This window comes from Myotis myotis, unplaced genomic scaffold (assembly GCF_014108235.1).
Source record: "Myotis myotis isolate mMyoMyo1 unplaced genomic scaffold, mMyoMyo1.p scaffold_m19_p_19, whole genome shotgun sequence".
Classification (NCBI taxonomy): Eukaryota; Metazoa; Chordata; class Mammalia; order Chiroptera; family Vespertilionidae; genus Myotis; species Myotis myotis.
In genome coordinates, this window is record NW_023416323.1 from 17,803,709 (window position 1) to 17,830,298 (window position 26,590).

General features: G+C 51.2%; 1 protein-coding gene across 3 annotated transcripts in view; it reads right to left on the reverse strand.

Moving 5' to 3' along the window:
- ATP2C2 (ATPase secretory pathway Ca2+ transporting 2) overlaps nt 1-26,590 on the reverse strand; it is a 55,679-nt gene that overhangs the window by 8,149 nt on the left and 20,940 nt on the right. For all 3 annotated transcript variants that reach the window (XR_004973614.1, XM_036345897.1, XM_036345896.1), the window contains 13 exons: nt 26,105-26,140; nt 25,940-26,001; nt 22,652-22,760; nt 16,848-16,997; nt 16,691-16,759; nt 16,272-16,347; nt 12,705-12,771; nt 8,662-8,786; nt 8,416-8,513; nt 7,010-7,111; nt 6,782-6,871; nt 3,852-3,953; nt 1,049-1,205 (listed from right to left, as the gene is read on the reverse strand). Coding sequence is in view for 2 of the 3 variants with exons in the window: in XM_036345897.1 (XP_036201790.1) it covers nt 1,049-1,205; nt 3,852-3,953; nt 6,782-6,871; nt 7,010-7,111; nt 8,416-8,513; nt 8,662-8,786; nt 12,705-12,771; nt 16,272-16,347; nt 16,691-16,759; nt 16,848-16,997; nt 22,652-22,760; nt 25,940-26,001; nt 26,105-26,140 (1,243 nt within the window). In the remaining variant the exon portion in view is untranslated. The remainder of the gene's footprint in view (nt 1-1,048; nt 1,206-3,851; nt 3,954-6,781; nt 6,872-7,009; nt 7,112-8,415; nt 8,514-8,661; nt 8,787-12,704; nt 12,772-16,271; nt 16,348-16,690; nt 16,760-16,847; nt 16,998-22,651; nt 22,761-25,939; nt 26,002-26,104; nt 26,141-26,590) is intronic.

Below are 26,590 nucleotides of genomic sequence, written 5' to 3' on the forward strand. Positions count from 1 at the left end.
CTATGTCGCAGCTCCTCCTGGCGGTGGGGGGCTTGGGCACCGAGTTCCCGGACTCCGCAAGGGGAGGCAGAGATCTGTGCGGTGGTCACAGGCCTGCACAGGGCAGCGTGCCTCACCCCAAACAGAGATGCTAGAGACCCCTTCCCTGGCCCCAAATAACCTCTGGACAGAGGTTCTGTAACCACCCCCCTCCCCCCCCAAACGAGTGCCACGAGGAAGTCTGCGAGACGGCCTGCAATTCTATGGGTTCTCCTGGTCTGCCCCCAGCAGCAAAGCTTAGGGAAAATGTTCGGGCAGGGAACACGGGGGAGAGGACTCCTGTTTCAGTGGTGCAGAAGCCAGGCCCAGCTCCTGGGCGAGTGCTCCAGGGGGGTGCCCCTGACTGATAATGGAGGGGGCTGTGGTCCGAAGCCTCCAGCTGCGCCTCCCTAGGACAGCTGCCCTGTGCCCGACGCAGGTGCTGTTCTCCCCTTTCCCGAGGCCGAGATCCCTCCCCTTGCACCTGCCTGCTAGCAATGTGTTCCTAAGGGGGAAACCAGTGTGGCGAGCCCCGCTGCCCATCCCCCGAGGGATACACGTGTCCCGCGGTGTTTTCCAATACTTTCTCCGAAAGCCGACAGGCCGATAAATGACGCGACAGGACACGGGTTTTCAACACCCAGCCCGTAGGGGAGGCCCCGGCCCTGGTGCAGAACACTGGGGATGGCCAGGGAGTGAAGCGTCTGCCTTGACTGACAAGAGCTCTAGGCTTTCCTGACAGTAAGCGCTGAGCGAGACCCAGCAGGACAATCGCTGTTTCCGGGGCACCCCATTCACCTTAGGAAACTCAGGGACAGGGGCCGCCTCTCCTCATCCTGAGCTGCACCTGCATTAATGGGTGTCTTTGGTGGGGGGCTCCCTATCCATTCCACACTTGCTTGACTCTCAGTGGCAACTGCCTGCTGCCACTCTGACCACCAGCTCACAGACTGAGGACCCTGCATCAAGGCGCCTGAAAAGTCAGCGCGACATGCAAACGCCAAACGCGGGGCTGGCCACAGGCACTGACCCCGCAGGCCGAGCGACCCCATCCTCTTCTCTGCCTGCTGGCACAGGGACCTCTGCTGGGGCGTCAGCGGCAGGGGGATGCCCCCGTTGTTGTACATGGTACAGTAGCGAACCACCTCTTCGAAGGCCCCTTTCATGAAGTAGATGTCTTCCTGCCCCTTGGAAAGGACAAAAGGGAAAAAATCTGTCACTGGGTGCTTCCGGGTGATGTCACCTCAGCCACAGAGATGTGCACGGCAGGTGACTTACAGGGGGCTGTCAGCTTCTCCAGTGTAGGAGGGATGAGGTAAGTTTCAGGAAACCCACGCCATGGAACACCGCACAGCCCAGAAAGGCACGGGCTGATCTCTGACCCCCTCCGCCCCGCCCTGCATTAAGTCCCCATGTTAATGTCACTCAGCATGTTCCTTTAATGGTCATATCTCAGCCAGTGTTGTGTGTTAGGTATGTGACTGATTTTGCTAGATGTCTATTTCAGAACAAGACTGTTAAGGGGAGGTACCTCAGGTGGGGGATGGGAAGGGAGAGAAGGGGGGCAAATTATAAAGAGCTTTTATAAAGTCACATTTCCATATTTTTTTAATCCTCACCCAAGAACCTGTTTATTGATTTTAGAGCGCGGGGCAGAGGGAGGGAGGGAGAGAAAGAGAAAGAGACCATGGATGTGAGAGAGAAACAACAATCGCCTGCCTCCTGTAGGTGCCCCAACTGGGGAGCAAACCTGCAACTTTTTGGTGCCCTGGATGATACTCCAACCAACTGAGCCACCAGCCAGGGCCCATACTTTTTTCATGAGACTATATTACAATCACCTTCAGGGGCATGATTTGAAGGTATTAAGACATTTTTTACAAATCCATAACCCCTTTCAAACACCCAGAATTGACATGCCCACCCAAGACCTGGAATGAGCTGGTGGAGCTCCCCGCTGGCCTGAACGAGTTGAGAAATCTCAGCATAGACATAGATTCCAGAAAGAACGGGGGAGAGGGGGATGGTTGGAGGAAAAGGCAGAAGGCAATAAAAAGCAGTTTTTAAAAAAAGATTTTTTTTTTTTGTGCTAGCTGGTTTGGCTCAGTAGATAGAGCATTGGCCTGCGGACTGAAGGGTCCAGGTTTGATTTCAGTCAAAGGCATATGCCCGGGCTGTGGGCTCGATCCCCAGTAGAAGGTGTGCAGGAGGCAGCCAATCAATGATTCTCTCTCATCATTGATATTTCTATCTCTCTCTCCCTCTCCCTTGCTCTCTAAAATCAATAAATCTATCTATCTATCTATCTATCTATATATATATATAAAAGCCTAAGTGACCGTCCAACTGGTAGCTATGATGCACAATGACCACCAGAGGGCAGACACTTAACGCAGAAGTGCTGAGCTTCCTTGACTTGGCAGCAACGGTTCTCGAGTGACACACCTGGAACCAGAGAGGAGGGAGCCTGATTCTGGGGTGCGTCACCTGAGAACTGCCCTCTCACAATCTGGGACCCCTCAGGGGATGTCGGAGAGCTGGTTTCACCTGGTCCCTGCAGGCCAGGCTGAGGGACCCCACCTGCTGGAGGGATCCTGCTCACTCGGCAGACGCCCCAGGTGCGGCTGGCCAGGAAGGGACCGTGGGAGGTTGGCTCCAGGGCATGTCTGGCCCATTTTGCCCAGTCCTGCCCTACCAGCTACCTTCTAATTAATTTCCTTTCAATGTGCATGAATCCCTGCACTGGGCCTCTAATATATATATATAATTTAAAATTAAAAAATAAAGATTATTTTTATTGTAAAAAATATGTAAAGCTACAGAAAATTTAAAAAGAAAAATAAAACAACAGTCAGCTGAATCCCCACCCAGGAATAGCCACGAATAGTTTGGTATATAGTCCTTTAATCACTTATAACATGCACACGTGTGTGTCAATGCATGTGTGTATACATGAGCTCACTGTTCACATCATTTGTGGGGGACCCCCTTCAGAAATGAAGAATTGGTCCTTCACTGTGACAGTTAAATAAGCTCACGTGTGTAAAAAACTTAGCATGAGATGCGAAGGAAGGACCCAAGTTAGCCATGGCGTCAATTTATCAGAAGCCTAAGGTCGCTCTAGTAGTAATTACTCAGCAACTATATTACAGGCCAGCGGCTCTCGCCTTGAGCGTGCATCCAAATCCCCAGCAAACACAGATTACTGGCCCTACCCCTGGGTTTCAGGAGTCCAGGTGGAACCCGAGACTCTGCATTTCTTTTTGTTTGTTTTTGTTAATCCTCACCCGAGAGTATTTTTCCATTGACTTTTTTTAGAGAGAGAGTAGAAGGGAGAGGAGATGGAGAGGGAGAGGGGGAGGGAAACAGTGAGAGAGAGAGAGAGAGAGAGAGAGAGAGAGAGAGAGAAACATCGATGTGAGAGAGACACATCGATTGGTTGCCTCCCACACGTGCCCCATAGGGGCCGGGGATTGAGCCTGCAACTGAGGTATATACCCTTGACCGGAACCGAACCCATGACCCTTCAGTCTGAGGGCCAACACCCTAACCACTGAGCAACGGGCCAGGGTGAGAACCTGCATTTCTAACAACTTCCCAGTTGGTGCAATGATGGGCTGGTACAGGAACCCCACGTGGAAGACCAGTGACTCAGTTAAAAATCTCAGAAGACCCAAGATAGTCAAAGATTTGATTGCTATCAACTGTACTGTCATGTATTTGGAACCTCACAGAAGCAATGGAAACTCTAACCTCTCTCCCTGATGTCTGCATTTGCTTGATTTGGGGGGTGGGGGGGCTTGTGGTGGAAAGGGGCCGAGAAGCAAACTCACCTCATTCTTGGGGCTGCACTTTACTGCCATCCACTTCTGCTCTGAACTGAACGGGATCTCTTGTTTTCTCACGTAGGAATCTTTAACATCGCTTAAGTCCATCTAGGATAATAAAACGAAATTTTCAGCGAGGCATTCTAAAGCAATTTCTATGCAAAGCTCAGTCCATTTACTAGTAAATGACTCCCTAATGAAACCATCTCGGGCAGATGAGAAATCCAAGCGTTTAGCTCACGGAGAAAGGCCATTTGCTTTCAAATGTCCCAACCAGGAAAAAAAACAGCCTCTTTATCTTGTCCCAGGTGCAGAACCACGTGTCCCTGAAATAGCTCCAGCTGAAACTTGCTCAGAAACGGGAGCCTGTGGGGTTCTTGTCAGAAGAAACGTCAGACTTGAGGACGGAGCCATTTCCCCAAAGCGGTCCCCTGGGTTAGAGGGTGGCCTGTCGTCACAGCCTGGGGTCCTTGCCAGACCTGACATTTGCTGGCTCTTTGATGGTTTGCGGGCCACTTAGTTGACAGCTTTGAGCCTCAGTTTCCCCAGCTGACCACCAGTCCTAACCTGCGCATCCCGTTGCCTCACAAGGGGTGGAAAGCGGTCCCTAGGAGGGCGAAATATCCACTTTCTAAGTACTTAACGCGCAGACATGCATGCAGTACACCAACAGACATACAACATATCTGTGGTGTTAAAATTCCATGGAAGGAGTGACTAGGGACAAATGTCTAAAAAGGCTCCTGAAGGAAGGTATTATAGGTTGCACTGTGTCTGTCCCCAAGACACGGTGAAGTGCTAATCCCCAGTACCTGTGAATGGGATCTTATTTGGAAATAGGATCTTTGGTGATGTAACCATGGTAAGACGAGGTCCTTAGGGAAGGCCTAATCCAATATGACTGGTTCCTGGTAAGAGGAGGACAGCGCCACGTGAAGATGGACATACAGGGAGGACACTATGTGGAGACTAGAGGGATGCGTCTGCAAACCAAGGAGCACCAGGGATCACTGGGAGCACAGGAAGAGGAGCAGGGGGATCACTAGGAGCACAGGGAGAGTAGCAAGGGGAGCACAGGGAGAGGAACACAGGGAGAGGAGCATGGGGAGCACTGGGAGAGGAGAACAGGGAGCACTAGGAGCACAGGGAGAGGAGCACAGGAAGAGGAGCACAGGGAGCACTAGGAGCACAGGGAGAGGAGCACAGGGAGCACTAGGAGCACAGGGAGAGGAGCACTGGGAGAGGAGCACAGGGAGCACAGGGAGAGGAGCACAGGGAGAGGAGCAGGGGGATCACTAGGAGCACAGGGAGAGGAGCACAGGGAGAGGAGCAGGGGGATCACTAGGAGCACAGGGAGAGGAGCACAGGGAGCACTGGGAGAGGAGCACAGGGAGCACTGGGAGAGGAGCACAGGGAGCACAGGGAGAGGAGCACAGGAAGAGGAGCAGGGGGATCACTAGGAGCACAGGGAGAGGAGCACAGGGAGCACTAGGAGCACAGGGATCACTGGGAGCACAGGGAGAGGAGCACAGGGATCACTGGGAGCACAGGAGAGGAGCACAGGGAGCACAGGGAGAGGAGCACGGGGAGCACAGGGAGAGGAGCACAGGGAGAGGAGCACAGGGAGCACAGGGAGAGGAGCACAGGGAGAGGAGCACTGGGAGCACAGGGAGAGGAGCACAGGGAGCACAGGGAGAGGAGCACAGGGAGAGGAGCACAGGGAGCACTGGGAGAGGAGCACAGGGAGCACAGGGAGAGGAGCACAGGAAGAGGAGCAGGGGGATCACTAGGAGCACAGGGAGAGGAGCACAGGAAGAGGAGCGGGGGGATCACTAGGAGCACAGGGAGAGGAGCACAGGGAGCACTGGGAGAGGAGCACAGGGAGCACAGGGAGAGGAGCACAGGGAGAGGAGCACAGGGATCACTAGGAGCACAGGGAGAGGAGCAGGGGGATCACTAGGAGCACAGGGAGAGGAGCACAGGGAGAGGAGCACAGGGATCACTAGGAGCACAGGAAGAGGAGCAGGGGGATCACTAGGAGCACAGGGAGAGGAGCACAGGGAGAGGAGCACAGGGATCACTAGGAGCACAGGAAGAGGAGCAGGGGGATCACTAGGAGCACAGGGAGAGGAGCACAGGGAGAGGAGCACAGGGATCACTGGGAGCACAGGGAGAGGAGCACAGGGAGAGGAGCACAGGGAGCACTGGCAGCAGCCAGGCAGCTGGATCGCCAGGCCAGCCTCCCTTCCCTGCAGAGCAGCGGGAGTTGTTGAGTGGAGCCGCCCTCACTGTGTTAAAAGGGCAATAAGTTCCATTTGAATTACTGACATTTTCTTCCGTGCGTGAAAGGAATGTCTTAAAGCGCCTTGTTTACCTTTACACGGACGTACTGAAAGGGTAATCCTTCTCCCCTCATTCCTACCCTGCACTGGCTCCTGCAACATGGGGGAGAGGCAGAAATGTGGGTGCCCTGGCTCGTGCTGGGGAGGAACAGGTGGACAGATGGACACAGGACAGTGCGATGAGTGACAGTGCGATGAGTGACAGCTCAGGGTGCCTGGGTGAGCAGAGGCGTCTACAGAGGTGGAAATGGCAGTGAACTTGAAGAGAACGTCTGAGGTGGCCGTGAGTCAGGAGCAGAGTGGCTGGGAAGGAGCGGGAGGGTCCACTCCACAGGACAGGCACCCATGAGTGGGCTCCTACCTCGACAGAGGGGTCTGATCGGACCTCTTCTGTCATTTGTCCCCTGAGCACAAAGCAGAGAGGCACACCCATCAACCCACCACCTATCCCTTCAACACTCGGGAGCAGCCAGCCGCTCTGCACGGGCACTGGGCAGCGTGGAGGGCACTTCTGCCCAGTCTCAGAGCTCAGGGGCTAACCGCTGAGCCCTGGGACCAAGTGAATGTGTGAAAAGGAAAGAAAACATTCCCCACCTTCATTGCCAGGGCGATCAAGGCACCTTCCGTGGGCTGTCCCATCACGGTGTTCTTCCTGATGACAGCATTGTTGGCGACACAGCCTGCCTGCAAGGGGGCATTTCTGAATCTTTAGTTAATATTCGGAGCCGGCCCCTCTGGGTCCTGGGCCCACTCGGGCTGGAGAGAATCCCCACCAGCCCCATTGTAAATGTGTATTTCTCTCACGGTGCTGCTGACACCTACCTCCACCAATTTCCCCACGGAGACGTTGGAAAACTCCTTAACGACTTCCTTTGACGGTAAAAGACAGACTGTCCCTTGGCCATTGTACCCAACTCCGCTGACCTGCAGGGCAAAGGGACAGAAAGGATGTCATTAAGAGTCAGAAATACACTCCCCTGGTTGAGCCATGATATCTTTTCTGGGGATTCATTCCAAGGACAAAATCCTGGCCACACCCACGGCTTCAAGCATGGAGACAGATGCTCCCTGCAGACTGCATGTTAGCGGAACCGCTCACTAACAGCCACGAGTCGGTAAACGGCAATAATTTTGCTCTGCAGCCAGGAAAAATCTGGGTAAGAAAACCAAGTAACAGCACCGGAGAGTGCTTACGTTCTAGAAAGAGCTAGGCAAACCTTTCCTTCTGGCGCCAGACAGCAACTAGTTTAGCCTTGTGGCCCATGCACATCTCCGTTGCGACGACTCAGCTTTGCTGTTTGGCATGAAAGGAGACACTGACTACCTATGAAAGGGGTGGCAGCGTGCCAAGAAACTTTATTTGCAAAAGTAGGCCCTGGCCCAGGGCTGTCACGGCTGACCCCCTGGTGTGGAAGATTTTGTGAAAAAAGCAAGATACAAAATTGCACATTCCAGGAGCCTACGACTGTGCTGACACAGGAGAGACTCAAAGCCCAAATGGACTAATCGTGATGCGTTTACTGTGGGAGCTTATGGGTAAGAGTCTTCTAGCTTTTATTTTATTTTTTTTAATATATTTTATTGATTTTTTACAAAGAGGAAGGGAGAGGGAAAGAGAGTTAGAAACATCAATGAGAGAGAAACATTGACCAGCTGCCTCCTGCACACTCCCCACTGGGGATGTGCCCGCAACCAAGGTACATGCCCTTGACCGGAATCGAACCTGGGACCCTTGAGTCCGCAGGCCGACGCTCTATCCACTGAGCCAAACCAGTGAGGGCGTCTTCTAGCTTTTAGATTTTATAATGTGCTTATTATTAAATATAATAAAAATGAAGATGGCACCGAACCGGTTTGGCTCAGTGGATAGAGCGTTGGCCTGCGGACTGAGGGGTCTCGGGTTCGATTCTGGTCAAGGGCATGTACCTTGGTTGCGGGCACATCCCCAGTAGGGGGCGTGCAGAAGGCAGCTGATCAATCTTTCTTATCGACTTTTCTAACTCTCTATCCCTCTCCCTTCTTCTCTGTAAAAAATCAATAAAATATTTAAAAAAAATGAAGATGGCTATCTTAAATCAGCCATGTTCCTTGCAGCTGTTGGTAACAAGGACTTTGCTCTATTTGTTTTCTCCGTGTTTTCTAGAAGTCTCCCTGTGCTTTCTCCAGGAAGGAAAGGGTCTGGCAGGGCACACCCTTGTCTTGAACCTTGTAATTCACACAGCACTCACCTCGGCATGGAGCCCATCAGACGTTACAAGCTGGCTGACAGTCATTTCGTTGGCGGTCAGGGTCCCCGTCTTATCAGAACAGATAACATTGCAGCAACCTGCCAGGAGAAACAGCAGAGTTTATAGAAAAAAGCAGTTCATCACCACCAACTCTCAGGCCTGTGAAATACCCATGTTGAATGAACATGGCACCAAAACATCCATTCAATCCAATTTTTAAGGATTCAATTAGCTGCGCTCCCTCACCTAGAGTCTCCACGATCGGCAACTTCTTCACAATGACCTGCTTCTTGGCCATCCGCAGCACTCCCAGGACCAGCGTAACCATGACAACGATGGGCAGACCCTCTGGAATGGCAGCCACAGCCAGGCTGGATAGAAAGGCCAAATGGGTCACTTTTAACATGGACTTAAGAATGATATGAGTTCCCACTGGGATTGGCAACACTTTCCCCTGGTGAAGCTCATCTCTAGTGTCCCCAAAGTTCCTGTTCTATTCTCTGTTCCCCATTCCATGGTGCACCTGCCTCCTTCTTCAACATCCATTGCGCTGAGCCCCAACCACCCCCTCCCTTCCGCCAACACACACACACAGTCCTGCTTTTGGGGAGGGATCTTATCTATCAGACACCCACATTTTAGTGTGAATTAGTCTGCCAGCTGTTTTGTCTCTTCAAGTGTTTCTGCATCTAAATTGTTCTCATTTATTAAAGAGAAAAGTTTCTGGGCCCTGGGAAAGGAATTTCCAGAATCAGGCAATTAGTAGGAAGTGGAATTTTTTGCTTCAGTGGGTCCTCCCTTAAATGTTCACTTTTCATTGCTCTAATGGTTTAGACACTTCTGGTAGGGAAGCCAGACAGATAATTAAAATTGAGGGAGGCAACGTAACACGGCTATGCCTTTAGCAGACCTGTTTGGGGTATCCGCTCACTTCTTTATCATCCCTACCCCTTCAACTCCTTACTGTGGGACCTCGCTCTCCCACGGCCATAGTTGACTGGATTAGAGGAGACCATGTGTTCCAAGCTGAACCAGTGAGCTTCTAGTATTTGGGAATCTGAACCGGGATTTCGAACATGGACCCCCTGCCTGTGGGCAGGATGTCAGCATGTGGTAGGCTGTTAAGAAAGGGATCTTTGTGCCTCAATTTGGCTCCAGAGCATCAGGGCTGACTGCTCCCCCATCCCACATCCCTGGGCTGGCCTGACCGAGGGCAGAGGGCCAGATAATGACCAGCTGACCTCAGGCCGATGGGGGAGGCTGGAGATGAGCGAGTGAGAGGGTCCTTTTGTGCAGATCTGTGCAGTAAGCATCACCACACCACACCCACCAGGGTCACCCTCTGCATGGGAACCTCCAGCAGAACCCTGCAGGCCTTCAGTAAATATTTGCTGAATGAACGAACTCACAAGTGAATATGTGGCAGGAGTCTCGACCCGCACTGGCCTAGCACATAGCGAGCATTCTACGTGGCTGGTTAATAATCAGAAAGCCTAGCTGAGGAGGCCCATTCAACCAAAGTCACACACAGCTAACATATTTCACCCAATTTCAAGACAAGGCTGCTTGTGAAAAACACCATTATCTTGGGTATACTAAGAAAAAATACCGCCAATTCCTCAGCAACACGGTGCTTTATCGCAAGTCTGACTTCAGAGAAGTTAAGATGTGAAAAAGGATGTGCATCTTAGAATTAAAGAAATGCGGTAATGATGGTGGCCTTTTACCCGGAGACAATGGAGCATTCAGCTATAGAAACCAAGATGACTGACGTTGGTCGAGGGACTGTGCCTGGTTGCCATGGGGATGGCAGCGGGCCTGCGTGGTTTTATGGCACAGGCTGCCAAGGCTAGCTGAGCAAACATCTACGAGGGTTATGAGGGGCCTTCCCCCGGTGTGGCGTGGGGAGGGGGGTTTTGTACCAGGAAGCTTTCATAATAACAAAAAATGAATCCACAAACTGATAAAGATAAGGATGGAAAAGCAAGTATACCATGGGTCCTCTTGAGTGTCTCTCGAGGCAGAGGGAACAGGATAAAGTGTTTAAAAGAATGCCTCCCATTCATGTATTTTGAAGAGTCTCTTCCTCACTGGCTATCCTGCCATTTCTACATTCTAACGTGGTGGTTCCGCGTGACTTCAATTCTGCTAAAAACCTCCTTTCAAAGTCACAAGTGAAATGGACAGTCAGTTTTCTCTTAACGGTAAGTTACCCCCGATGCAGTAAAATGAATGAGAGGAAAGGGAATGTTAAGACAGGAAATCAGGAATGACCTTGAGGAGATAGGGTGGGATGGACAAGGAAGGCTTTTTTGTTATTTTCCTGGAAAGAGTTAACCGTCTTTGGCTCACAGGACTTCCCATGGTGTATAAGATGGGAATGGAAAGCTTCATTATTTCGGGGAGGTCTTTGGCACCATGGCACCTGGGAGCTCAGGCGTCCCAGTCCCTCTGCCATCACCCGCCTCTGACGGCGTAGTCACCGGAGGACTCCCTCCAGGGGCTGACTTCTTCCCTGGCCCTGCTTCTTGCCGGACGCTGCCTGGGGCAGCTCCTCGTCACTGCCTCGCTGCTCCGAGTGCTTCCCGAACCGGGAGCATCAGCACCCGTCCTGTCGCTAATGGTCAGGTAACCGTGTCCCTTCATTCACACAGATAAGCTTGAGCGTGTGCCAGAGCCACCCAGCCCTACGGCGAGGCTCTCCTGCCCACCGCTCAGCCCTGGCGAGCAGCACCTATGGCCTGCGAGCAGCACCTATGGCCTCCGGTCACTGCGAGGTGCGTCACTGCAACTTACTGTAACGACAGCTGCACACAGGTGTCTGCCAACACTTGACTTGTTAATATGCACCAGAGAGGCTCGGGGACCCGATGAAACACCGCATTCCTAATGGTCTGCTCCACGCTCTCCTTTGTGGTCTTTTTTTGAGATACAATGCACATGCCCTAAAATTCACCCTTTTAAAGTATGTAGCTCAGTGGTTTCCAGTAGAGTCAGAGTCGTGCAACCACCACCAAAATCAAGTTCAGAACATTCTTAGCACCCCCGAGAGAATCCCTGCAACTGTTAGCAGTCACTCCTCGGCCCGGCCTGGAGGCCACGCGTCTGGCTTCCGCCTCTATGGCGTTGCCCAATTCGGACATTTCACATGAACGGCGTTACACAGTCTGTGGCCTCTGTGTCTGGTTTCCTCCACTAGCATCGTGTTTTCTAGGGCCACCCACGTGGCGGGCGTCGGTGCTTTTTTCCTTTTTGTGGGTGAATAATATTCCAGGGATGATCTTTATCCGTTCATTAGCTGATGGGCATCTAAGCTTGTTTACCCCATGGGTTTGGTGTCCTAAGTGTCTATGTTTGCTCACAGACATTAAAAGAATTTCCCATGTATCACCTAAAGCAGTTTGCAGACACCAACAGCAGGGGGGCCACGCTCCGGAAGCCACGGGGCTTAACGTGAGCCCAGAAACGTGTTGGCTTTTGTGTGCCCCAGAAGGCTCACCAGCTGCCCTTCTGCTGGGACATACCCAGTTAGAGACCGTCCCTGGCACTCTGCCTCCCTGGCCGTGGCGAGTAGCCGTGGAAAAGCTGGGGCAACTTCAGCCACTGAGCCTGCACCCTGCTCATCTCCGCATCATCCACCGGGCCCGGGGGTGTGACTGTCGCTTGTTAGAGTCACCATGTGGAGGGAAGGCAGGTTCCTCGGGCTTAAAGCCAAGGGCCCTGGTTCTCAGCCCTGCCATCAGCTGTGTGGCCTCAGTGACATGACCTTTATCATCTCCTGTAGATTCCTCCGTAAAAGAAAGACCTAGAGGGTACTTCAAAGGGATACTAGGAGCAAACACACACTGTGCGCTAGGATTGTTGCAGGAACCTTCATGGGCTCTCATCTCATCCTCGCCATGACCGCAGGAGGGGCTATCTCATCACTCCCATTTTACAGAGGAGAAAACTGAGGCACAGAGAGTGTAAAAGTCTGCCTAAGGTCACACAGCTAGCAGTGGTAAAGCCAGAATGTAACCCTAGGCAGGCAGGCAGGCTCTGGAGTCCACACCGTTAGCCAGAAAGATCCAAACCCACGGGCAAAAAAGTAATGGGAACAGGGGGTCCAAATCATATGCTTTCATTTGTTTCGCAAGCTTTCCCTGGGCACCCCCACCTGCCAGATAATGTATTCTTGGGAGCTGCGCTTGGGGTGAGGAGGGCGCATCTTCCCCACACTGTTCCCGCGTCCCAATCTTCCTGCCTTGTCTTGCTGCACTGACGAGGGAGGGAGGGCATGGAGCCCTTACCTGACCCCAATCGTGAACATGCTGAGAAGGTGCTTCCCCTGCAGCCAGCCAGTGAGAATGATGACGCCTGGAGAAGAGACCAAAACAAGACAAAACATGTGTGTACACACACACACACACTTCAACACCTAAAGGCATGACAGCATTTCAAGTGTTTATAGGAGAAGAGACACAGGGCAGTGATTAATAACCTCAAGGACTTGTAGCCACTTTTTCCTCTTTAAGAAACCCTTATATCTACAAAGAAGAGTGTTTTACTTGCTCTGGAAAAGATCCAGCCAGTTCAAGTCAAGAAAGGAACAACTGGATTGCTCTGGGCGATTGTAGACAGCTGCAGATTATTCCAAGAACCCCCATGTGCCGTGCGGCTCCAGGACTCGCCCCGAGGTGGCTGAGGTGGCAGGCGATGCCTCTTCCGTGATGGGCAGATGGGCCACAGTTTCCTGAGTATTTTTATCTTGCCATGTTCACGATTAAATACATTCCCCTTTCCATGTTCTCCTTCATCAATCATTTACCCAATATTTACTAACCACCAGGCCCTGTGTTAGGCTCAGGATACATGGAGACTGTCAGGGGCGGACCCTTGAGGGCGAGAGGTGGCATGAGCCATGCCGGGACCCGTGAACGTTCACAAGAGGTCGGGCAATGGGGAAAAGTCCTGGGGCCTCTGGGGCAGCTTCAGTTTACTCATCTGTAAAGTGGGGATAATGACTATGCCTTCCTCAAGGAGTTGTTTCAGGATTTAAGAGATAACACATCTGAAGTGTTTAGCTCAGCCCCTGGCCCACAGCGAATGCCCAGTCATTAACTGTTGCTGCAGCTGGATGGGAAGTGCTGGGAAGGTGAGTGGGAAGGTGAGTGGCCTTCCTGTTGACACTGGGGGATTTGCTAAAGATCATCAGCTCTGTTTCGCAGGAACAGGGAGCAGGGCAAGTTATGAGCTGTGTGATGGTGGTGGTGGTGGTGGTACTAGTGTGTGTGTGTTTGTGATCACAGGTTCTGATTTGTTATGTGGTTGCTGTTTCATTCATACTATAATTAGCTACAGAACTCAGTAGTCAAATGAAATCTTAGCAGGAATCCAAATAAATCCAGATGCAAAAGGTTGGAGGGCAGCAGCTGTTAGAAATAGGGGTGGGGCAGTGAGTCTGGAGCCCTAACCGTTAGGATCAGAACCACCCCTGCCCCCCCGCCCCATCAGGCCTCCCTGCAGAAGGCTGCAGCCTATGTGCACATCTGACAAGTCATGTTCAATAACTTCACATTGGCAGCTTGAAACTGGCCATGCTGAGAGTACTGACACCACAGAAATTGGCAAACGCTACTCTGCCCTGGAAAGTTGTTAAACATGTATCAGGGCACCACTGCTGCCCTGCATCTCCCACTTGGGTCCTTAGCGATCCATGGAACCCAGTTGCAAAACTCCAGCTCCTCTAGAACAATTCTTGAAATATTTATTATGAAGTAAAAGGTCTGAGTGGTAGTGTGGGCTGGTCACACACGTGCCAATTTAACTAAGCTTTAATTTAACTTGAGGAATAGTGGCTTAATGTAAGGCAATGGCCTTGTAGGACCCCTGACTTGGAATTTTTTATTTTTTATAAACAACTTCATCTTGGGGAAAGTCCTGTGAATACTACCTATTTGACAACTTAAAGCACATCTACTTGCTATTTGTTCTCGAGGCTACTGGGGTAGAAGGAGCAGTGCCCACTACAGCACTATGTCCTGCAGGTCACTGCAATTGCCCAGAGCACGTGTCAGAAAACTTCTTCTGTAACCAGCCAGAGGGTAAATAGTTTCGACTTCATGGGCCACATCGTCTCTGCTGCAACTCAGCTTGGCCACTGTAGATAGCAGGTGAATGGGTGTGGCTATGTTCTAATTAAATGTTATTTATAAACACCGAAATCTGAATTTGAACTGAAACTTGAATTTCATATACTTCTCATGTTATGAATACCAGAGGCCCAATGCACGAAATTCATGTAAGGGGCTTGGCCCTCGCAGCTCCTCACAGCCCCGGCTTCGTCCCTAGGGTCGTCCGGATGGTCTTTCTGCTGTTTGGTCTAATTAGCATATTAGCTCTTTATTGTATAGGATTATTCTTCTTTTGATTTTTTCAATCACTTAAAAATGTAAAAGGTATTCGTTGCCTGTGGGCCATTACAAAACTAGGTGGCGAATCCAGTTTGGCCCAAGAGCCACAGATTCCAATCCCTGCTTTGGAATGTGAAATGCCTCTGGGCATTCTAGTCTGCCCTGAAGCCTGGGCAGTATGCAACCCCAAGGATGGCCAATAAGTGGCGCTCACAGCCACTTTCCCTTGTGTCACTCATCCTCCCAGTCCTCTTGGCCACCACAGTCCCACAGTCCCCTCACAGCACAGCCCCACTGGCTTTCATCAGACCTGGCAGATTAAAACCCATTTTTCATCACAGCTCCAGGACAAAGGAGGGCAGCGAGGAGGGAAGAGGGCATAGAGCTACTTAAAAACAGTAAACCCAGTGAGTCAGAAAACTCTGAGCAGTTAATCCAAAGTGTGAATTTGGAAAGAAGACTAGGCTGGAATGTTGGGGAGGGGTGGCCAGGGAGGGAAGGAGACAGCCAGGGCGCATCCTCTTAACCACTTTGCTAAGTTCACCACCTCCTACAGGCGGTAAAGGACTGGGGATACCTTCCGTACTTCTGAACTTATTTTTTCCCATGCCCGGAATGCCCAATCCCCTCTTTTGTCACCTGGCCAACTCCTACTCATCTTGCAAGACCTGGTTTAATGTCACCTCCTCCTTGGAGTCTTCCCAACCCTTCCACACCAGATTAACGGCTACATTCACATTTCATATTTGTTCAGGCATCTCTGCTCTATTTGCCTGGGGCCCTCCCCTAAACCACATCTTCCAGTCTCCCTTGCAGATAGGCAGGCTGTGTGACTCCATCTGACCAACTGAACATGAGCAAAAGTGACGACTTCACTTCCTGGTCCGTGCCTTGAAGTTTTCCCACACAAGCCTCTGTGCTCTCTGGCTAAATAGAATTATGACCAGCTCCAAGGACCCAGAGGAAGGGAGAGCAAAGATACAGTGGGGGCCTGGGCCCCTGAGCTGGCATTTGAAGGTGAGCTGTCCAGAAAAGCCAAGCGGTCGCCAACATTTCAGACCTCACGGACCACCAGTGGTCTTGCAGACCACTGGTTGGCGACCGCTGCTCCAGAGGTTTCCTTAAACCAGTGGTCGCCAACCTTTTGGACCTCACGGACCACCAGTGGTCCGTGAACCACCAGTGGTCCGTGAACCACCAGTTGGTGACAGCTGCACTAGACCAAGAACATGCCCGTGGACTATGATATGGGCAGGAAATAAACTTCGGCCATGTTAAGTCACTACAAGGCAGGGGCTGCCTGTTACCTCGTCTGACTAATACAGAAGCCTTTTGTCACTGTCAGAGTCTCTGACCCCAAACCCCCATCTTCACCCAGGTGGGCAGTAAGCTATTTGAGCAACAGCTGGGCTATTTGGGGCGCCCTCCCCAGTCCCCAGGACCGAATGCAAAAGCTTCACTCACCAATTATGAAGAACGAGAAAAGTGTCAGTTGTTTCCCCAGCTTGTCCATGCTTCTTTGTAGAGGAGTTTTAGGTGTCTGCAGGATGGGAACAGAGGGTTTCTTAGAGGACATCCCAGCAGTATCCCACGGTTTCTGCCTGGCTCATTTCTATCCTGAGCTGAGTGACAATTCCACAGGGGTACACATATGTAAAAACTCACTGACCTCTACATGTAATATCTGTGCACCTGACTGTCTGTAAGTTATATCTTGACAAAAATCCTAACACATGTCTTAAAATAAAAATTAATTTTTAAAAATTATACTCACATTAACCACACGATCCTCATTCCTAACAGGCCGGCAGGACTGGCATCACTAGCCAAGAAGATCTCAAACCCCAGCTCGCAAGAAAACCAAAGCCCCCACGCGCCCTTACCTCTTCAGCCCGCATCATCTTAAACACTTCTCCGAACTGAGACCTCTCCCCTGTTCCGATCACGACTCCCTGGGTTCAGGAGAGAGAAGTGTAAGGTCTGAGGCCGGAAGCCTGCTGGTGACAGAAGCCATGGCCCCCAGCGCGCCTCAGGGCTCACCTGCCCCTTCCCGTACTGAACCAGGGTCCCCATGAAGACGATGTTTCTCAGGGCGGTGAGGTCCCCCTCGCCGGTCAACGGGGTGTCCGTCTTGCTGCATGGCTCAGCTTCTCCCGTGAAACTGGACTCGTCTACCAGGAGGTCTGTGACCTGGGGGAGCAAAGGGAAAGGTGTGGAACCTGCCCGCTCGCCCTGTGCACTGGTTTTCACGGCACAGGACGATGTCTAACCCCTCCGTGTCCATCGCCAACAGACAACATAGAATTCCTCGAAATCAGGGGACAACAACCAGAACGTGACCCGAGAGGCCTCAAGAATCAGAAAGCTTTGAACGTGTGGCTCCTCTCAAAAAACAGGAAAGTCTTGTATCTTCTTTTACATTATTTTAAGTTTTAATATAACATCTAAACAACACATAGGCAATGGCTAATTTAGAATATACCTTTCAAAGCAACCATGCCTTTCAGCTAACATTCCACATGCTGTCCCCCCGCCCCCCCCTTGAAGGAGGCCATGAAATCGGTGAGGTCTGAGCATCACTGAGTCAGGTTATTCAGTGACAGCCCAAGGTCATATCAACACCAGAAACATGGACACTGACACACTCATTCTCATATTCTCTCTCTCTCTCTCTCTCTCTCTCTCTCTCTCTCTCTCTCTCAAAAAGGAGGAGGAAGGTGCCAGCATTTCTTTAACATCTACTGTGTACTAAGCCCTGCACTGAGCATGTCACACAGCTTATCTCCAATCCTCACACCCACCATGAAAGATGCTATCATTTCCTCCATTTTTCCTATGGGGAAACTGAGGCACAGTGATACTGTGCTCAAGGTTAGACAGCTACTCAGCGGCAGAGCAGAGGTGGAGCCAAGGCTCTGCTTCCAAAAACTGCCCTCCCAACCATCTTCCAAACTGACCACAGACCCAGTAGGCATCGCTCAAGAGGTGAGTCTGCTGTGGCCAGAACTGTTAACAGGCACTTTTGAGGACATTAGGGGCCTAGGATGGCCCGACCCCTCAGGACCCTGTTATCTGAGCATGTAAGACCCACTTAGAGAGAGGAGCCATCTTCCTGCAAACTCACAAGAGAACCGTTAGGTCACCAATTCTCAAATAGGAGCCGGAGAGTCCTCCGATTTCAAAATTTTAAAATTCAATAACAATCTTTTAAAAATATTCCCAATGCTATGGGATCCCAGTCCCCAAGAAGGCAGGGGCTACCACTTGCTATGAAATGCCCATCTCCCGGTCCTCTGTAACAGAGCTCCCAGGGTGTTGGGAGCGGTGAAGTGCTCCACCACACAATCCTACTTCCCAGCCTCCCTTGCAGCTAGCTCAGTACCACACAATCCTACTTCCCAGCCTCCCTTGCAGCTAGCTCAGTACCACACAATCCTACTTCCCAGCCTCCCTTGCAGCTAGCTCAGTACCACACAATCCTACTTCCCAGCCTCCCTTGCAGCTAGCTCAGTACCACACAATCCTACTTCCCAGCCTCCCTTGCAGCTAGCCCAGTACCACACAATCCTACTTCCCAGCCTCCCTTGCAGCTAGCCCAGTACCACACAATCCTACTTCCCAGCCTCCCTTGCAGCTAGCTCAGTACCACACAATCCTACTTCCCAGCCTCCCTTGCAGCTAGCTCAGTACCACACAATCCTACTTCCCAGCCTCCCTTGCAGCTAGCTCAGTACCACACAATCCTACTTCCCAGCCTCCCTTGCAGCTAGCTCAGTACCACACAATCCTACTTCCCAGCCTCCCTTGCAGCTAGCCCAGTACCACACAATCCTACTTCCCAGCCTCCCTTGCAGCTAGCCCAGTACCACACAATCCTACTTCCCAGCCTCCCTTGCAGCTAGCCCAGTACCACACAATCCTACTTCCCAGCCTCCCTTGCAGCTAGCTCAGTACCACACAATCCTACTTCCCAGCAGCTAGCTCAGTGTCTCCAGAATGAGACAACAAGACGTAAGAAGTCACCATAGTACTGGGGAAGATCTTTGAAGGTGGCGGAGCTGATGGGCCCCTTTTGCCCTTCTTACCTTCCTCGTTCCCTGCCTAGGGTTGCTATCCTGGAGTTCCAGAAGCCACCTTACATGCATCAAGGGGATGGCCACTCCAGGGAAGGCAGAGTGGAGACTGGGGAGCCCAGGTCCTTCATTCCACGGACACTCCACTTCTGGATACTCCGTGATGTGAGAGAGAAATAAATGGCCCTTTGGAGCCAATATATATATTTATCTTCATCTCAGGGCATGTTCTGATTTTTGTCCCCTGATTTCAAGTCAAACACAGCCACCAACTGATCTAGAGTTTGCATCTGTGTCTTTTAATCCCGAGGGCATCAAAGGAAAGCCAAAGAATCTCATGGGGCAGCTCCTGACCCACAATGAAAGAAAAAATGGGAGAACTGAGCCAACCAGCACCACGGGCTGCTAACCCAGAGGCCTGGGCAGCAGACATTGGCACCACATCCCAGTGGCACTCAGAGATCTCATTCCCAAACACTGTCTAGTGGGAACTGACAATAATTTGGATAAGTTGTACTTGATTTGAAAACTTGGCTTAGGTTCACAGTTGTATATAAGTTTGAAGCACATGGAATTTGTACGTCAAACTTATATACTTGTTCACATTTAAGTAACACTGTAATAAAAACAAGTCAACACTGAGAAGGGAACCCCTCCACTGGCTATGAGAGATGTAATTGGAACCATCTGATGTTCTAATCCCGTGGTCGGCAAACGGCAGCTCGAGAGCCACATGCGGCTCTTTGGCCCCTTGAGTGTGGCTCTTCCTAAGCCCTAGGAGTACCCTAATTAAGTTAATAACAGTGTTTAAGTTTAAAGTTTATATAGTGTAAGTTTAAAAAGTTTGGCTCTCAAAAGAAATTTCAATTGTTGTACTGTTGATATTTGGCTCTGTTGACTTATGAGTTTGCCGACCACTGTTCTAATCAATCTAATCTGCAGCTGAAGGTTGGGGTGGGAAGTGGAGGGTGGAGGGGCTGGTGTGGGATGTGGGGGGGATGAGCTGGGAGAGAAGGGCTTCCTGGGGGTTCTGGGATTGGATCAGACCTTGCAGGATGAGCAGGCTTTTGGTGAGTGAATCGGGCAGACTCTCCAGGGAGGGAAAACAAGGCAATTTGGGCAATTGATGGTGGGAGAACATGGTAATCACATACTTGATCAAAGCAACTGAGATGGGGGAGACAAAGAAAAGACTCCTCCCAGCACACATCAGCACTGAAAGGACAGGAGCCAGGAGCATTGGCACCAGTCCACCCTTTGGGCTACAGGTTCTTGGGAGTGGGCAGAGGCAGACGCTGTCCCGGTTCTGAAGCCACAGCGGGGAGGAGAGCTGCCCCTGCCCTCAGGGAGCACTGAATGGAAGATAGGGCTCTACCAAGACGCGAGGGCAAAGGCGGGAAGTTTGGTCCACGTGGGGACACGTATGGGGACTAGTTTGACTAGAGCAGAGCATTTGTGAAAAGTGTGGTTGGAACCCAATTGCATTTGGCATTGATTAAGAAATTTGGATACTGCCCAGCCAATGTGGCTCAGTTGGTTGAGCATGGTCCTATGCACCAAGAGGTCACCGGTTTGATTCCTGGTCAGGGCACATTGCTGGGTTTCAGGCTCGACCTCCAGGAAGGGGCATGCAGGAGGCAGCCGATCGATGTTTCTCTCTCATTGATTTTTAGAGAGAGGAAGGGAGAGGGAGAGATAGAAACACCAATGATGAGGATTGAGGCTGCAACCCAGGCATGTGCCCTGACGAGGAATCGAACAGTCACCTCCTGGTTCATGGGTCAACACTCAGCTACTGAGCCACACTGGCCAGGCTGAAGAACTTTCTTGAACCTGCTGTTTCCTGGCCCTAAGTGGCTTCAAAATGTATATAAACTCTCCTGGATCTCAGAGCTTACGAGCTGATAGAACTATTAACTGTGTTGCAACTCTGTTGGTATGTTGTCCAACGGGGTTGCAACATACCAACAAGGAAATCTGTAGCGTGTTCACAGGTGGCAGCTGGGTTAAACCCTTACGGTGTCAACAACCAGGGACAATTTGATTTATAGAAACAGGGCAGGGAGAAATCCAGTAAAGTTGTAAAGATGTTATTTGGGGTTTTAAAAAACTTTTAAAGAACTATTGTGGAGACCGGTAATGATAAACAACAAAACCAGCAGCTAATTCGCGGTGACTGCTAACCCACATCAGGCACTGTGCCAAGTAGGCTGCAGGTGTTAGCTTGTTTCTTCTTCCTGATAACCCTGCAAGGTGGGAATGAACATTGTCCCCTTTGATAGATGAGAAAACTGAGGCTCAGAGAGGCCAATCCCTCCCTCAGAGTCACATGCTGGCAGGTGCTGGGTGGGGTTTTGAAACCCAGGGCCCCCTGACATCTAACACATGCCCATCACTCACCGGTGCCAGGCACCATTCTGAGCACTTTGCATCTATGAAGTCACTTGATCCTTACAAGCACCTTTTGGGGCATTATCACCGCCCTCATTTTACAGATAAGGAAACTGAGGCTCAGAGAGGTTAAGTAACTTGCTGCAGGTCACACAGCTTGTGAATGATGGACATCAGGTTCAAGCTCAGGCTAACACTCAGCCTCTGCGCACTAACCACTTAGGAGCACTGCCTCTCCATAGCACCTGTGGTGGAGATGGCCAGTATCAGGACCAACCCTGTTCCCCTGGAATCCCCAAGTTGGGAGGCAGTGCCCCCTCTTGGTGGGGAAGTGGACAATGTCAGACTGGCTTCCCAGGCTTTCCGGGGGACAATGGTTTCTCTAATGGGATCCCAGTGCCCCAGACCTGCGTGCTGGATGCCAGCACAGGGAGGAGCGGAGGGCGAGGAATCCATTCTGGTGTAGGAAGGGGCACCAGCATGAGGTTGAGAGAGAATGCCTACACACACACACACACACACACACACACCCGCCTGGTCCCTGCCCTGCCCGGAGATCTGAAAGTCAGGGCAGAGAGGCAGAGAAGGCTGAGTGGCCCTCTGGCCCTGCCTCGACTTCAAAGCCTGGCCAGCACTTGTAAACGCAGGGCCCAGGAGTTGGCTCCTGGCCTCCTCACCTATCTCCGTCCCCCGCCCTTCACACCACCTTTTAACAGCATGCTATTAACCCTCCAATTCCTGAGAAAATAAATAAGTCAGGCAGATAACCTGTGCTTAATCCTCTATCACTAAACGCTCTGAACAATTCTTAGGCTTTATTGGAAAGAGTCATAAAATAGATTACTCCCATCAACAGACCCTCTGAACTGGATTAACCTTTGTTCTCGGAGCCTCAGGTATTGTTCTGTGAAGCTGTGGCACCCTGGCACCCACAAAGGTTAGGGGAATAGCTTGCCTACAACCCATGTCCCTAAACGGAGCAACTGTAAAAAGCTTGTGCTACTTTTTATGTCTGCATCGGTCTGGTTCCCTTCTCGTTCCTCAGCAGTTGCTATCACTCTTTCTGACATCAGTGCGGCTGTTTCTAGAAGGAACTCTTGCCTCCTTCCTCAACCCCACCCTGGTTCAATTTGCTGCTGCAGTCTGTATAAACCAGAGTCATGCCATCACAACGTGTTAGGCTTATAGCTAAAATGGGAGTACTTGATTTGTGAAATACAACTTGAGGAGCTTTGTGCTTAAAATTAGCTTGTTTGCTAACTCCCTGGCTTGTGTGGTGCATGTGTGTGCGTGTGTGTGTGCACGGGTGTGAGGGAGAATGCCCGCCTCTGAGAAGCTAAGCGTCTGCACATCCCACCGACCAGGGCCTGGGACCCTCACCTCAGTGAGACGGATGTCTGCAGGGATCCGGTCTCCGATGGAGAGAGACACGATGTCCCCGGGAACCAGGTCGCGTGCCAGCAGGTGCTGGAGCCTTCCTTCTCTTATGCTGCATTTGAAACAGTAAAAAGCCGAAGCACGCATGTTAACATCCCAGTTTTATGCACTTTGATAAATATGAGCAAAGATGATGGAAACACACTTTCCCTTTCAGGTATGGACAAACCTTTGCAGTGTTGCTATTTTTTTAAAAAATATATTTTATTGATTTTTTACAGAGAGGAAGGGAGAGGGATAGAGAGTTAGAAACATCGATGAGAGAGAAACATTGACCAGCTGCCTCCTGCACATCTCCCCACTGGGGATGTGCCTGCAACCCAGGTACAGGCCCTTGACTGGAATCGAATCTGGGACCTTTCAGTCCGCAGGCCGACGCTCTATCCACTGAGCCAAACCGGTTAGGGCTGCTATTTTTTTAACTCATGTATCCTAGGAAATGTTTGGGGAGCGTGTGTGGCTTCTGGGAGACCCTGGTCCTTGTCTGAAGTGTGGAGCTTCCCCTGTTTACCCGCCTGGACACGAGGCTGGGCCACACGGCCTCCAGCGCCTGCAGCTCTAGGTCAGTGGTGCTAACGCTTCCTTAATGGAGGCAGTAGCTTGTGTCCTCAGAGGAGACACCACCCGGGTGTGCAGAGCCCGTCTTGAGAACTCAGGGATGGCAGAGCCTTGTCAGAGCCCGGAGGAGCATCTGCAGTGTCCGAGCAGCCCAGGCCCACCCTCCCACAGGGCCAGGACCATTGCTCAGGGCCATCCACCTCTAGACAACAGACGTGCTTCTGTGCACAGGTTGCAACTGTAATCCCACCACACACTGCCCTCCTCCAGTGGCCTCCCAGATGGACTCCTGCCTCCCCTCTGGCTTCCTCAACTCATCCCGCACACAGCAGAGAGCTCTTTGGGTACAAAATCAAACCCTCCAGTGGCTCTCTGATGACCTTGCCATCAAACCCCAAAGCCCTGCTAAGGCCCTCTCGATCCAGACTCGTCTCCTCCTCACACCGGCCAGCCCCTGAACACACCCAGCTCTTTCTAGTCTCAAGGTCATTGGTGACCATGAATGCTGGAGCAGGCATTCTCCTCCTCCTTGATAATAGAATTCAGCCTTGTTCCGGTGTCTACCCTTCCCCCCACAACTGTGTGCCCCAGGGATGGGTCCTGACTGGCTGAGATCAGCGGAGTGATCCCACCCCCTGCCCACGATTGGCGTAGGCACAGGCATGTTTTGCAACACTGGCCTTTGAGACATGAGTGGACATTCTGATGGGGCTCATGCACCTGTTCACACACACACACACACACACACACACACACACACACACACACAGAGCCTTGTCTCCTGTTTGATCCTTCATGTCTGGCTGTGATGCTGGAGCTGTTGCAGCCTCTAGGACCATGAGGGGAACCAGCCAGAGAACAGTCAACAAGCTGAGGATGGCAGAGTAAAGACATTAAAAGGACCAGGTCCTTGGTGCCAATATCTTCAATTAATTAACCCCACTGCCCGCCCCCCCCCCCCCAAGGCCCCTTGCCATGAGACAACACAGTTTCTCATGTGTTTTGTGCAGTTGAGTTTTCTGTTCCTTGTAGCCAAGAGCACCTATCAGATACACGGCGGCTGTTCTCTCAGCTCTTCCCGGGGCTGGCTCCTTATCTTTCTCGGGCCTCAAATGTCGGATCGGGGGGCCTGGCCTCCAGCTACTTGAAGTTGTCCCCACTCCTCCACCAGCCACCACTGTACCTCTGTAGGGATTTTTGTTTGTTTGTTTTGGTTTTTGTGGGGCTTTGGGTGTTGAGGGGTCTCGTTGGCTCTAACGCACCTAATCATGTTCACCGTTATAACCCAGCACTATTTTCCCCAGCACACAGTAGGTGCTCAATAAATATTTAACGGCTGCACAAAGGGTGGAGGGAATGCAGGAAGGGTCTGCATGGCAGGTGCCTCTCCTAATTTGTAAAACAGGCCTTGGAGACCCAGAGAGTGAGGCTGCATATCTGCGATGCTCTTTCAACTCTGCCAGGCTGCCTGCCACCGCTGCTCCTGAGAATAAAATGTCTTTTAGGAGCAAAACTTCTGAGGACATCAATCATGTATCTATTCACCTGAAAGGTCAAGACTTGATATTTAAACTTAATGTCACATCAAACCACATCAATCATTTACGCTTCCCTTTGCTCACGGGACGAGGCCACACATCACACACCTGGATTTCCAACAGCCTTATCCATCCCCTCATTAAGCCCAGGCATCCTTACTGTCCCCAGTGACCCTTCCTGCATTGATTCATCCTCCCTCGTGCCTCTGCATACCCTTTTTGTCTCTATTTCATTATTCATTATTCTCTATGTTACACACACACACACACACACACACACTCCTGATTCCTGGAGAGGTGGAACTCTATTTCACAAGATCTTGCTATCCACCAGCCCTGTGGCTCAATGGTGCCATATACACTCAATATATGCTAAGGTTCTTTCCCCAGAATTATCCTTCAGAAAATAGGTACTGTATGCTGAAGTCCTTCCAAAATACCTCAGGTCATGTAATACCTGCCTCTGACACATTGTAAATCCTCAGTAACCATATTTAACTGGACATGTACTAGACAGCACAGATTACAGAACATTCCAGAAAGTTCTACTGCACGACACTGTGCTAAGCAGAAATGCCCACGAGGTATTGCCAGATATTTTTGTCTTTTCCTTTTTAAATATCGTTGGTAAGGGCTGCGCGATCACAAGCAGCAACGTGGAAATGCCTGGACAGGAGAGAGGCTGGTGGGCTGCTAACCAACTCCCTGGAATTCATTCCCATGTCGTCCCACCCTTCAACCCATGTCCTGATGCCTCGGCTTGTTAAAGCCCCGCATCTCAGCCTCTTGAGTCCACCCTTTGAGAATCCAATGAAACCTCTGAACGCTCTCTTTTGGGAAAACGCAGTTTTGCACAGTGTACGACGGGTTTCAGGGGCACCCTCTTCCTGAGACCATTTCCATCGGTGGCCCCCAGGCCAGGCACCCTGACTAGATGCTAATGACAGACTGGAAGCCCAGAGAAGTTGAATGACACACCCAAGGACTCAGGTAACCCACTGGCAGGATGACCGGCCCAGAACCCCAGTACAACATGGTTTCCCATGTCACCCTACAAGGGATACAGAGTGTGCCAAACTCACCAGCCCACTGGCTCCCCTGATGAACCAAAAAGTCCCAGAGGTCTCTGACTTACCAGTTACACTCGGGAGGTACCAGCTTGGTCAGCTCTTCCAGAGATTTCTCCGACCTGTACTCCTGGCAGGAAGCACATCAAACATGCTTTTCAAAGGTGGGGATTCCACAGAGCTCCCGCCACGCCCGGTCACCCCAACGGGGGCCTCGGGAAATAAATACACACCTGGATGAAGGCGACAGTGACCACGATCAGCACGGCCTAAGGAGCAAACGGGAGGGGCGTTAACACCGGCTGCACAGCGCATGAGTCCAGGGAGTGAGGGGAGGTCATTGTCTTTCAAAATATATTTCTTTTTTGTTTGCTAAATAAGTGTACTGTGCAGAACCTTAGAAAAGAGATAAGCCAGAAAAGAGCAGCAAAATCACCCCAAGTCCTACCATGAGAGGTTCACGTTGTGGGGTACCCCTTTAGATTTTTCTGCATAGACACACTTATCACACAGGGTCCTTATAGTGTAGACATATTCTTTTACAAACTGCCTTTTCACTCAACAGCATCCTGTAAACACCATTCCACATCAGAAGGTGTGGCTCTAGCCCAGGGGTGGGCAAACTTTTTGACTCGAGGGCCACAATGGGTTCTTAAACTGGACCGGAGGGCCGGAACAAAAGCATGGATGGAGTGTTTGCGTGAACTAATATAAATTCA